We start from the raw sequence: 13,342 nt of genomic DNA on the forward strand, positions 1-13,342 counted from the left end.
GACAACACAGAGACAGACTGGACAAACAACCATTCACGCACACACTCACACCTAAGGACAATTTAGAGAGACCAATTAACCTAACAGTCATGTTTTTGGACTGTGGGTGGAAACCAGAGTACCCAGAGAGAACCCACGCATGCACAGGGAGAACATGCAAACTCCATGCAGAAAGACCCTGGGTTGGATTTGAACCCAGAACCTTCTTGCTGCATGGCAACAGTGCTACCCACTGCCCACTGTGCAGCCCAGTGCCGTCGCACACCATGTTGGTGACCCCTGCTCCAGCTCATTCTTGGGGACCACGAGGCATTCCTAGGCCAGATGGGATATATAGTCCCTCCAGCAAGTTCTGGGTCTTCCCCTGTGTACACTCAGTGGGACATGCCCAGAAAATCCCAAAAAGGAGGTGCCCATGGGACATCCTGATCAGATGCCCAAACAACCTCAACTGGCTCCTTTTTGATGCAGAGAAGCAAGGACTTTATTTTGAGGCTCCCCAGATAACAGCACTGCAAAAACGGATCTAAAAATAAGTAAAATGTTCTTAAAGTTAGTGTATTTATCCTTGATTTGAGCAGGTAAATAATATTATCTGCCAATGGAATGAGTATTTTGACCCCTACAATAAGATATTTAGACATCCTGCACTTAAAATAAGATGATGGAGATGAGTTGTTCCTATTTTAAGTGCAAACATCTTATTCCATTGGCAAATCACCTTATTTACCTGCTCAAATCAAGGACAAATGCATTCATTTAAAAAAATATTTTACTTATTTCTAGTTCCGTTTTTGCAGTGAGAGCTCCTCACCCTATTACAAAGGCTGAGTGTGGCTACTCTCCTGAGGAAGCTCGTTTCCGTTGCTCGTATGCTGGATATCATTCTTTTGGTCATGATCCAAAAATTAAGGTAAATAAAGAACTTTGAACTTTAAAGAAGAAGAAAAAAGGTGGCATGGTGTGGCATAGTTGCAGAGCAGATACCCAGTATACAGAGGCTTAGGGTCTAGGTTTCAATTCCCAACTTTTGGACCCTTTCTGCATTTCTTACCCCCATCTCTCTCTGCCTGTTTTCTGTCTGATTACTGTGAAAAAAGATTATTAGTGTCACATTTCCAAAAAACATACACACAACCTGTTTTTCACATAAAAAATAAAATAAATTTTTTCTTATTTTTATTTCTTGTTACCATTTTTTCATTTCCCATATTGTTTTTTACTTTTTCAGAAGCTATAGATGTGTTAGCATCTTCACACACAACTTATTATTGTGAATATGAATAGAAAACTGTTTCTATTCAAAATTTGCAAGTTTCACTGAACTATTGTCAATTCTATAACTGGAAAGACAAAATACAAAACATTTAGTTCTGAAAGTCATACAAATGTAATTGATAAAGGACAGTATACAATGGATTCCTGCAAAATATACAAGCATATTTCAAAGAGAAAAAAAATTGATCAGTCTCATAGCAGAAGGTTACATTGTCAGGTAAATTGTTGTAAAAAACTGAAGATATTAAGAAATAAAAATCCTTCAACACTGACTGCTTGTGTCATAGGATAAAACAGATTTCTAGTTTATATTTAAATTAGAGATGTGATTTGTATACACATTTGTAGCATCTTTATTTGTATTTAAATTAATGATGTGTAGATCATGTTACTATTTGTTGTGACAATGTAAAAGTAACAACAATCATTGTACAAACTGGAAAATTGCTGACAAAGAAAGGTGGGGTGCCATCAAATGTTATTTTATTTCACAGAATATTTTATAAAGTTGTAGCATCTTCTTATTTTTTGAACAACGCTAGATCGTTTTAAAGTATTTTTTTTAATTTTCACAAAGGTTTGGAACATGGACATACGGATTAATGCCAATCAATGGGAAATGTTGAGTAAAAGAAAGTTGAGTAAGTAACGTTTGTTTATTTGTTTTGTTAGCAGGGTAAACATTTTTTTTAAATTGAGACAAAATAAGAGAAAATAAACTGTGGTAGTGAAATTACATTTTACCACGTCAAAAGCAGCATGTGACAACAAGCTGCCTAAAATGACAGAAATATTCATTATAAATTGAACAGAAAGAATATGTAATAATAAAAAGTCTATAAATGTAGAGAGAAGAACCACATGCTTTTCCTTTCCTTTTTAAATAAAGAGTATTAAAGTAAATACCGTAGGTTTAACAAAAAACATCATGTCATAAAATAGCACTTAAGCTGGAAAGCTGGTAAAAAAAAAAAAAAAAAAAGCTGTAGGTTACAATTAGGGTTGTAATAACAGTTGTTACCGAGGGTGTCGCTGTTTTAATATCGCGAGATTCGACTGCGTGAAAAAACGGAGGGGAAGGTCAAGAGTTAAACATGGCGGCCCGCGGTCTGCTAAGGTCTGTGTGGACCTCTTTTGCGGGTTTAAAACAGGGTTTCACAGGGACAGGCGTTACTCCACTCCAGAGAGTTAATGTTCCCCAGATCTCTGCTGTGACCATCCAGACCAGAGGGGTTCGGCAAGGTGAGGCTTTTGCAGAAATGGCGCTGTTTTAGCCACCCGGTCCTGTTAGCATAAAGTCTGCCTGTACCGAATGTGCATGTCTTTAGAGACGAGAGGCTAGAAGGTTTAAACATTATCTGAAGCTGACACCTGCATGATGTGGGTTAGATATGCAGGATAGTTTTACCGAGTGAAAATAATTTTGTTATCAACATAGTTTGGTTATATATAACTATAACGTTTCATGTTGTTGCAGTTACACCTAATTTCAGCATGCTGATGTCTAATGAAGCAGCTTCTGTTTATCTGAATGTTATTAGTGGGGTGCCTGACATATACACACGTTGAAACTTAGAGCAATACTATGGCAATTATATGCATCCAGTATTAAAATGTTACTATGTCCTACAAACGCGTTCACTATAGGTATTAGTGATTAACAGCTTTACAGTCTCGCGTCCACGGAGATGTTACTTTAAGAATAATTCTTACTTGTAGTATTACACAGTTGGTTAGTCTTTGTTCCACCAATTGTAAACCAAGTCTTTTAAATTCAAGTACAGCTTAAAAAAGAATAGAATATCTTGAAAAAGTTTAATATTTTTTGTCACACGTTTCTTAAAAAGGAAACTAGTGTAATAAATAGATTTGTTGCTCACAGATTGAAATATTTCAAGGCTTTATTTCTTGCAATTGTGATGATTACAGCGAATGTAAACCCAATATTCAGTGTCTCAGATTATTCAAAAATTACATAACATTAATTTAAAAGGTTATTTTAAACAGACGTGTCAGGCTTCTTAGAACTATGTTTAGTGCGCTCAGTACTTTGTTGGGTCTCCTTTAGCTTCAATCGCTGCATCAATGCAGCGTGACATCGAGGCAATCAGCCTGAGGTTCTGCTGAAGTGTCATGAGCCCAGGTTGTTTTGATAGTGGCCTTCAGGTCATCTGCATAGTGCCGTCTGGTGTCTCTCATCTTCTCCATAGTTTGTCTATAGGGTTCATGAGCCCTTTCCCATCTGTAGGATCCATCTGTGCGTAGCGACACTTGATGGTCTGACTCCAGCCTCAGTTCAATCCTTGTAAAGCTGCCACAAATTTCTGAATGGATTTTACGTCACAATCCTCTCAAGGATATCCGTGTTGCTAGCCTGCCCTTTTTTCTCCTTCCGCTCAACTTTATATTTGAATTTTCTGAGACACTTTTGGGTTTTCATGATCTGTAGGCCATAATCTTCAAAATTAAAATAAATCAAGGCTTGACATATTTCACTCTGTGTAATGAAACTGTGAGATTCTGAAACGAGGAACAACATTTGTTTTTTTTTACTTTTTAAACAGTTACTCAAATTATATGACCTGTACTTGTAATTTATGCATAAAACCCACGTTAAAGATGACATGGGCTTTGGGCTCAATGTTTTTTTTTTTTTGTTTTGTTTTTTTTTGTGTCTGACCATGATGATTATAATTATGATGATTAGAGAAAATAAAGATGACAAAATTGGTAACCAAACATGAGACAACCTAGCATTTACTCAAAGCAATTTGTTCATTGAGTTTGCTTCACAGGGGTTGTTTTAATCTATAACTTTGTTTGGTCCTATAGGGGTTACTAAACATGTAAATATTGTTTAGGTCATTCGTGATTAAAGCCTGACATTGTGTAACGTCTCCTTTGCAGTGGTGGAGCAGAAAGATGGCAAAACAACAACGGTAAGTGAAACTAGGCCGTAACCTCAAAACACACAGATCTTGTTTTTCTCTGTTTGTTTTCAATGGTTTAATTGTGGTAAATCCAAGGCGAATGAGATGGACCAATCAGCCGGCTGGGTGTCGAATTGGATGATTTTCTCTTGATCAATTCTACATTCAGAAAAATCTGCATGTTTTTTTTTTTTTGTTTGTTTTGTTTTCATTAACTCAATCAAAATTATAAACTCCCACCATTTTCCCCCTATAAAAAAAAAACCTTCAACCAAAATGTTGTACTTTGTGGCCCATTTGTGATTTACGACGAGTCGAAAACCCCATAAATAGATGTAGACCCGAAAGAAACCTAATTGGTGCATCTCTAATCGTTTTATATCCGCATTAATACCCATTGACCATTGCAGTTCATGTTTTATCGCTTTTTCCCGTTGCTAGATTGAGGGACAAGTCCTAGATATACCTGAAGGACCACAGCCTCCAAATCCTACCGCCAAGTGTCCTATCTACAGATGGAACCTGCAGCACAAATATAACTATACTGTAAGTATAGTTATATTGTAACTATATATGTTGTATATAGTTATTCATATTGTATATGTAACTATACAATATGAATAATCAAGCATATTGTTATAGGTGTATCCCTTGACCGAGGTGCATCTTTGTTGATTTCTACTTTCCCAGGACGTCTTATTGCTCAGTCAGTTCATCAGGTCAGATGGCGGGATGCTGCCCCGGAGGATAACTGGTCTTTGTCAAGAGGAGCATAACAAGATTGCCATCTGTGTGCAGATGGCACACAGAGCAGGTGAGCCTTTTGCTGACTGAACCGAGGCTTCCAACAACAGGTCTTCCTGAGTTTTTAGGCTCCGTTTAGATCCGTCGTAGATTATATTACAAGTACAGTTCCATCCGCTGGTAGGGTTTAATGTATCACAATTAGGGTTGTTTGGTATATCTGTACTAATTTGGTACCGTGGTACTACGGGATTTAAAACGCTACTACACTGCATTTGAATGGGACCGCTACAAAAGCATCGATCGGTCTGACGAAGTCAGGGCTTCGTCCTGCTGCCTGCAGCCACATTTCAAACGAATCACACGTGCAAAGCTGCTGCTGATCCTGCCCTCGTCTACAAAGCCGGATGTTAATACAATTATATTTTCAGTGAACCGTTGTACTAAAATAAATCTACACTTGAAGAGAGAGAGCAATCTTTCCCATGTGTTAAAATGTTCGGCTCAGGCGGTGTCTGCAGTTTGAGCTGGTCACGTCACATCAAAGCTTTCTACTCATTATAGAAGTTTTTTTCTGGTAATATCACGGCTTTACTCGTGTATCATCACCGCTTTATTCTGGCAATAGTATAACTTTGATCTCCTAATTACAGATAGTCCAAGTATGGCCCGATCCATGCACTTTTGACTCATTAATGGTATTTTTTGTGTTTATTTGAAAAAGTATCGAAATACATGTTGGTATCGGTACCAACACCAAAACGTTAGGTTGTATTGCTAACAGTAGATAGCCTGGTAACTAAGTACAACAGTTAGCAAATCCTACTCTTTTTCCTTTTTGCCTGAACGTCTCAACTCAACTGTGACATCTTTCCTATATCCGAGCTCTGGCCTTCGGCTGAGATTTCTAAGCAAAGTTTCATTATTTTAGATAGAACTAAAAAATTGTTTTGGGAAAAACTAAAGGTATCTTTTTAGATGGACTTTGATATGTCTTCAAACGCCTCTCTCTGCATTGTTCTCCAGTCTCTAGTTTACAAAGCTGGGCCAGCAGGCCCTGCATGTACGTCCATGTGAATAAGTGCCGCTCAGGGCTTAGCCCCTCTCTGCCAATAAAATGCCACCATCAGCGCAGTGTAGCGTAGCAGCAAAATGCTGGAGAGCATGTCCAGCAGGTCGAAACTATAAAGTTATGAGTTACTTCTTCACTAAACATGTTCCTCCAAAAGGGGATACTGTGTCTTTATCCTTTGCAAATATGTTCATACGAGGGGGTGGATAAGAAGGAGAAAGAGGGAACGGTTGGAGCTGGAGTAGAGGTAGAGGGAGTTGTGGCTTGTCACACATCCTGTTTTGGTCTACAGACAGTGCTCAACAGCCCACCTAATGGTGAAATTTCACTTATTGCTCCTTTAAAGGCATACTATGCAACATTTTTCAGTTAATTAATGTGTTCCATACCGTTTTGGATGATTAAATAAGTTATTTCAGGTCGAACAAAGGTTTTCTCGGCCGCCCTGGTGGTCTGTGGGGGAAATACCGCACTTGCAATTGCAAGAGCCCTCGGCCCGCACCCACAGGCTCAGAAGTCTCGTGTAAGACCGCGAGAGTCTGTCTTGCTTTACGGCGAGAACTCCATGTATTTTTGCCCTGCCATTCACTATATGCACGCGCGAAAGCAACAACAAAGAACAGCGTGTTAACGTCAAATAAACATGCAAGCATATCGAGTTTTTTTTGTTATTATTATTATTTAATTATTTATTTTTTGAATGTTGGCGAGGCGGTAGCGTGAGTTTGGCGAGGCGGCCGCCTCGCCAAGATAGCGCTGCGGGAAACCCTGATGTTCATACTTTCACTGTGTTAGTCATTGTTTGTACTGCCGTTTTTTCCACTTTTCGTTGCGTTCGCCTGTCTGCTAAGCTCAAAACAACCGCGCCTGGCTTCACGGAGAAACCAGAACAGCTGAGCATCTTTATGACAGTGCACTTTTACTTTCGCCCTCTGGGGGGAGCCTCGCTGGAAAATCAACCCCGGTTGCAAAGTATACCTTTAAACAAAACATTGGAGTTAATTCTACCCCCTGCCTTAAGTCTGTTACATACACTGTGAGAAGCAAGATGTGTGTTCTCCCTCCCCCAGCTGTAAAAAAAATGACATTCTGTTGTGGCAGCCCTCTTCGGGGAGTTCTCGTAGCTTGTTCTCGACACATCTGCACAGAACATTTTTTCGCTGGGTGTCCAACAACTGTTGTGTGATTAATCAGGATTTGGATGGGCATGGTTAAGTCAGAGAAGCGTCTGTCGAACAAACTACTGTATTCTGACTGTATTGCATACATCCCACCTGCGTTCACTCGCAGCGTTTCCCCTGCCATTATACAAGCGAGCAACCCCCCCCCCCCCCTCGTGCCAATAAGACCTCACGAAATAGCTTGTGAGCTATTTCTGTCTGTACACGGTTTCAGCTCTCTGCCTGTCCTGTGCTTGTTCTCAGCTTTGTTTCTGTGTGTTTGCTCAAATAATGAGAGCCAAAACAAACTTTTTTTTTCTTGTTTTTGCCGACTCCAGAAGAAGAACAGATTTCTTGGTTATCGCAGACTATGCAACAGGCTTTACTGTAGCTGTCTGACATTAGCTGTCAGACTAGAACTGTTTAACTCTAAAATAATTACTAATTTTTATATGATAATGAACAACATCTGTCGATTTATTGTTGGTTCCAAGTGCCAAGAGGAATCTAAGCGGAATCTTAGCTTGTGAGATTTCTTTTTGTTTCTTAAAAAGTGGAACTAATACATCTACTTTATTGTCTGTGTTCAAGGTCTGCTCCCTGACCACAAACCCAAACTTCCAGAGGGTCATGTCCCAAAGAAACCCAAACCCCAACTGAACAGGTGCTGCTCTGCGTCTGTAGCCGCTTTGTGTTTTTCCTTCATTATCTGCACGCATTCTTATTGGGTTCTAATACAACAGAACATTCTTTCACATCCCGTGTTTGATTTGCAGGTACTTGACTCGCTGGTCCATTGACTCGGTGAAACCCATCTATAAAAAGGGACTGAAGTGGTGCAAGAAGCGCATGGATGTAGGTCACCCAGCACTAAGGAACAACGTACGGTACGGCGTGAAGCCGCTGTACATAAAGCAGTGAAGAAGCAAAAGGAGGACAGATCTGGACTACAGCATGGGTCTTCGGTGTTTAGTTCGTGCTACCCTGGATTTATGTCATAAAGGCGTGGAAGGAGGCTGTCTGAAGCCTAACATGTGTTTATGAATCCTTTTAATGAGTCATTACCAGCCCCACCCTGCACCATCATTTCTGACTTTCAAAACATTCTCCAACAACTTCATGTCACCAACCACTGGGTTAGGTGTTTCAAAGTAGGTGGTATGTTGACTGTGTAAATTCAACACAAAACAGATGTTTAAATAAAATGTCAATGTTTAATCTCCCTCTCGCCATACGTTCACTGTGTTACAATAGCTTTTTTTTTTTTGTTGTTGTTGAAAGAGAACAGAAAGAAAGGCTCATTGTTAACTGATTTTTAGTTACTTTTAAGACAAGAGAACTCAATTCAGAGAGAAAAACGCAGCAGAAGGAAACGCCACGTTCCCTTTACAGCATGAAGGGGAGGTCCAGGTTTTTCAGCCCATTACCGATGTAGATGTATCCATGTTGTGGCGTCATTGGCACATGGTAGAAAGTGAGTCCAAGCCACAGGAGGCTGCGGAGCACGCACACTCTGCTGGCACACTCAAACTGAAGACTCCACGATCCTAAACACAAACACGGCAGACCTGTAAACGGTTGGCGTTAAATCGCAGGAAGTGGCTACATCCTGCTCTCGGCGATGAAGTAAAGCCCGCAGTAATCTTTGGGAACACCATCTCGTTCACATGCGAGAAACTGCCAAGGGATACACTAATAAATCACCCCTTTGTGCTTTTTGATGTTTACCGTCTCGCTGCTTCTCAGCATGTTTGGGTGGGACCATCAGCACGAGGGACATGGGAGTTGAACGAGGACTGGATTGTTTGGTTACATAAAAGGAAGGCGATTCTTATAGATAAGCCAGCTTTTTTCCCCGACGCTGTTGGTTTTGGACTCTTCTCCGAATATGATGCAACTCAAAGTAAACGCGCCATAGCTGCTTGGTAATGAAAGATGCAACACAAGTTAATCTGGGAAACGGCACAGTAAATGAAGACAAGCGAGCCAAGGTTGACAAAAGCACCTGTAATTTGGTGCTTTTTGTCCCCACACACACACACTAAGGGATCATTTCTAAATAGGCTCTTTTATCAGTGTCGGTGAGAACAGCCCATGTGTTTCAGCGCAGACTGGCAGCAGCTGCGTGCGGTCTGCTGTAGTGATGCTCCGCTCGTATAAACAAATGCACATGTGGAAGCTCTCTTGAAGCAAACATCTGTTACGTGTTTGCTTGTGGGTGCCAAACATTTCTTTCTGTCCTCAGACATGCACGTAGTTTTGCACCCAGGACCTCACTGTGTACGTTCGCTCTGGCCTGGACTGGATCCAGCTACAAACCTCACTGTCATGTAAGACATGACCGTGCATATCTAAATTCGCCTGACTGGTTTGCACAGTATTTGTGGTTTAATGTTTTCCTCCTGGATTGGGCTTTTCTTTCCATTACGCGGAACACTTTTAATGGTCTGAATGTGCTGTCAGCATCAAACTCTGTACTTTAAAGGAACTTATTAAAGAAAACACAGCAGGCAGAAAGCCACTCATCTCATTCCAGCCACATTTTGCACACTCAGGAATATTTCTGGTTTATTTCTCCCTCGCTTTTGCCGTGTGAATTGAGGAATAAGTCCTGGAAGTATAACATTTGATTGCAATACAACACCGGAGAGGTTAAAGTTTAATCAGTTTATTGGTCTTATGCGACAATCTTGCTGGTAATAATCAAATCTGAGTAAATTTTTCTGGTACAGTGCCTTGCAAAAGTAATCATGTTTTTTTTTTATTTGTTTTTTTTTTATTGAGAATTCATCTGATAGCCCAACACAAAGTAGAGCATAGTTCTAACTGAAAAATTAAGTCTATTCTCGCTTTGTTTTTGTTTATTGCACATTAAAATCTGAAAAGCGCAGCGTGCATTTGTATCACTCATTGACTCTGATGTAATTAAAGACCGGTGCAACGGATCGTTTTCAGATGGCACCTCATAAGGACCAGGGAGCACACTAGAAGGTCAGGGATGAAGTTGTGGAGAAGTTTAAATCCGGGATAGGTTTAACGTCCCAAGAAAGAGTATGGAGCAACTGCAAACACACCAAGACAAGGCGGTCCACCTAAACTGACACTTGGGTAGAGAAATCCACCGCTCAGGTGGGAACAATGTTGATACAGGAGCCACAGACAATTGGCAACTGCAGTCATTGTTGAAAAGGCCATAATTAAAAGTTTAAATTTGTAATTTAAAAATAAAATGCTGAAAACTACCAACTGCCTTTCACTTTACAACTATGTGCTAAATCTGTGTTGACCTATCATATAAAATCCCAATAAGATGCATCGAAGTTTGTAATGCTCAGATGCTTTTGCAAGGGGCTGTTTATCGTAGTGTGACAGATTAAAGTTGTCGGATTACAGGATTAACGTTTCGAATCTGGTTTTGGTGCTCTTCTCAAAGGGAACAGTACTCGCGACAAAGCCGGCGTTTTTCTCTGTAAATAGTTCTAGTGCAGCTTTACCTTTAGGTGTGTCGTCGCTAAGGACATCCAGGAAGTCTATGGCTGGGCTCCATTCGCCCGTCTCTTCGATGGATGTGTTGTTTCCTTTCTTCGCTGCACGGAAGTGTAGAAAACTGTCAAGCTTCCGCGCTTCTGACTCAGAAAGACCTGAGAGGGAAACACAAAATCAGCTTTGAAATGAAACTGAAACACGGCAAGGATGTAGCTAAATCCACAAACAAATAAATATTGAAAACAACGATGATGTGTCATTGAAAACCTGCATGGATGACATCTAGCCACTTCAGAAAAAAATGACTGATGGTCTTTAAAAGAGGATTTACCCTCCATGCCGATGCTCAATAGAACAGAGGAATCTGCACCAGACGATTTAGAGTGAATTTACCATCAAAGCTGCGGTTGATGTGGACAAGGCCAAGTGGACTCCTGATGAAGGCGCCTCGGGGTACCACAGACACGTCTTCATCAATGTGGTGAACAGTCACTGCCAGCCTCTTCTCCTCGCTCACCCTGACCTGTAGCCAAGAGGGGGGAATGCAACTCACGCAGGTTTTCATGACTTCGCAGACAACATAAGCGCTTAAAAAGAGGACTTAATATGTAACTACAGTTTCAGATGGAGATAACCTCCATTTAACAAAATAAGAACAAACCTATGTGTAACTTTGGTCCTGTATGCATCCTTGTTTAGGGCGTCAAAATAATTTCAGATGGAGAGATGCTTACCCTATAACTACAAAATGTCTTTGTCTCACTTTTAAATATATCTACGCTCTGTATAATAATGTATCTCTGTATAATAATTGAGTACAGGATTGACCAGTCTATACAATATGTTGTGATTTCTAATTAATCCAAAGGGCGCCTGATGTTTTTTTGTTTGTTTTTAAACCATTTTTACCCCCCAAATGACTATTTCATTTAGCTATGTTGCTCATATCAAAAACAACCGTTGCAGTTTAACTCGGAGCTTGTTTCTAATCCCAGCCACCATGAAATTTACCAGCTCATTCCCGTCCACAGCCTCCTCTCCCTCTCCCTGACTTTGGATTTTTTGTTCATACACAAAAGAGGGGTCTCCAATGAAAAGACCTTTAGCAGCTTTGGACACTTCTTCAATCATAGACTCGGTGACAGTAGGAAGAAGGAGCCAATCCATGCAGTTCAAGCTGTATGAGACAGACCAAAAAAACAAAAAAAAAAAAAAAACAACAATAAGTGGAAAATGGACCTAACCAGCAAAAATATGGGGATAAATGTGGTTATCTTACCTATACAGATACTTTTGATCTTTTAGTTCATCTTCACCTCTCCCTTGAGCTATGAAGTAGTCCTGCTTTATTCCCAGTATTTTGCCCCATAACATGACCCGATGGAACTTGTAGTTTTTCTTCAGGATCAGCAGGGACGTCTGCAGGGCGGCTCTCTGCTCGCCAGTTAAAACACGTCCACTGCTGGCTACGAAGTCCAGGGAATAGCACAGCGAATTCGAGTCCATTGTTTCACTACGCCACACAAGCAACGTCAAGTTTGGGTCTTCTAAAAGTTGAATGCAAATGAAACAAGCTAACTAGCATACAAGCTAAATTTGAAACCTGTCAGGTCCGAACGCTACCTTGGTTGTCATTGACAACAAAACATTGTTGCCATAGCAACCCGCTTTACTCCTTTTGTTGATTGATCTCAGTTAATTCGTTTTGTTTTTAATTAAAACCCTTTCAATTAGTGTATTAAATGATATGTTATAACGCAACAAAAATAAAACAAAAGTATGGTCTTTATTCTGGTAGTGAGGTTGAAAATGGTCCGAAAACCAGAACACGAGCGTCTGACGTCATTCCCCCGCCGGACTTTCGCGAGCGTCAGCCGCAGATTATGACTGAGCGCTCCTACGTCAGTCAAGAGGGGAAGATCCGATGACTCCGCTGGGGTAGAATATATGTTTCACCCTGAATCATTTCCGAAGATACTTAGCTCACCGGAACAGGAGTGCAGACACTTTTACTCTTTTGGCTAGGAAGCAAAAGATGTGATGTCAGCTGCAACTGCTTAGGCCTCAAGACTGCTGCTACATTGATTAATAGACAAGGTAGATATACGGATTGAAAAAAAAAAGTTAGACACACTTCCATTCCATTTTATTGCAAGAGAGGGAAGGTTGGCATACATAAAGGGTGAAGAATGGACCTGATGAAGGTGGATCTCAACCCCAGTCTTGAGTCTTTTGCACCCTTTGACTGCTTTTCTTTCAGGACATTAGACCCATCCATCTTCACATCAACTCTCACAATCTTCTCCATTTCTGGGGTGTAGTGTTAGTTTTAGTCTAAGTTATACTTTCGACATGTTTGACGACATGTACTCTTCCTCGTTGTAGGTTCGTGGAGTTTAAAACTCATAGCCGTCTGTCATAGTGTCACATGTGAGCCGTGGATCTCTGCAGCTCTTCAAGAGTCACCATGGTCCTCTATGACTTACTTAGGTCAGTTTAGGTGGGCAGCCATTTCTTGGTGTGTTAGTGGTTTTGCCATATTCTTTAAATTTTCAGATGATCAATTGAACCATTTTTACCTCCAGGCCATAGTTATGTGATACTTGGAGCTAATCTTGCACACAAAATCACAACCACATAAATTGTAGTTTAAAGTTCTTAAAAAAAGTTCA

The 13,342-nt window shown here is 40.4% G+C and overlaps 2 protein-coding genes across 2 annotated transcripts; one reads left to right on the forward strand and one right to left on the reverse strand.

Annotated features, from left to right (window-relative positions):
- Positions 1–2,323: 2,323 nt before the first annotated feature.
- Positions 2,324–8,402, forward strand: mrps18a (mitochondrial ribosomal protein S18A). The gene is made up of 6 exons (XM_012868840.3): positions 2,324–2,520; positions 4,186–4,217; positions 4,650–4,754; positions 4,899–5,022; positions 7,776–7,848; positions 7,961–8,402. The coding sequence occupies exons 1-6, from the start codon at positions 2,373–2,375 to the stop codon at positions 8,103–8,105; spliced, it is 627 nt and encodes a 208-aa protein (XP_012724294.2). The 5' UTR covers positions 2,324–2,372; the 3' UTR covers positions 8,106–8,402.
- A 25-nt stretch (positions 8,403–8,427) lies between these two features.
- On the reverse strand, positions 8,428–12,392 carry rsph9 (radial spoke head component 9). The gene is made up of 5 exons (XM_012868839.3): positions 11,950–12,392; positions 11,682–11,847; positions 11,064–11,193; positions 10,679–10,825; positions 8,428–8,731 (listed from the first exon to the last, which is right to left on the reverse strand). The coding sequence occupies exons 1-5, from the start codon at positions 12,174–12,176 to the stop codon at positions 8,571–8,573; spliced, it is 831 nt and encodes a 276-aa protein (XP_012724293.2). The 5' UTR covers positions 12,177–12,392; the 3' UTR covers positions 8,428–8,570.
- Between the last annotated feature and the right edge of the window lie 950 nt (positions 12,393–13,342).

This window comes from Fundulus heteroclitus, chromosome 15 (assembly GCF_011125445.2).
Source record: "Fundulus heteroclitus isolate FHET01 chromosome 15, MU-UCD_Fhet_4.1, whole genome shotgun sequence".
Lineage (NCBI taxonomy): Eukaryota > Metazoa > Chordata > Actinopteri > Cyprinodontiformes > Fundulidae > Fundulus > Fundulus heteroclitus.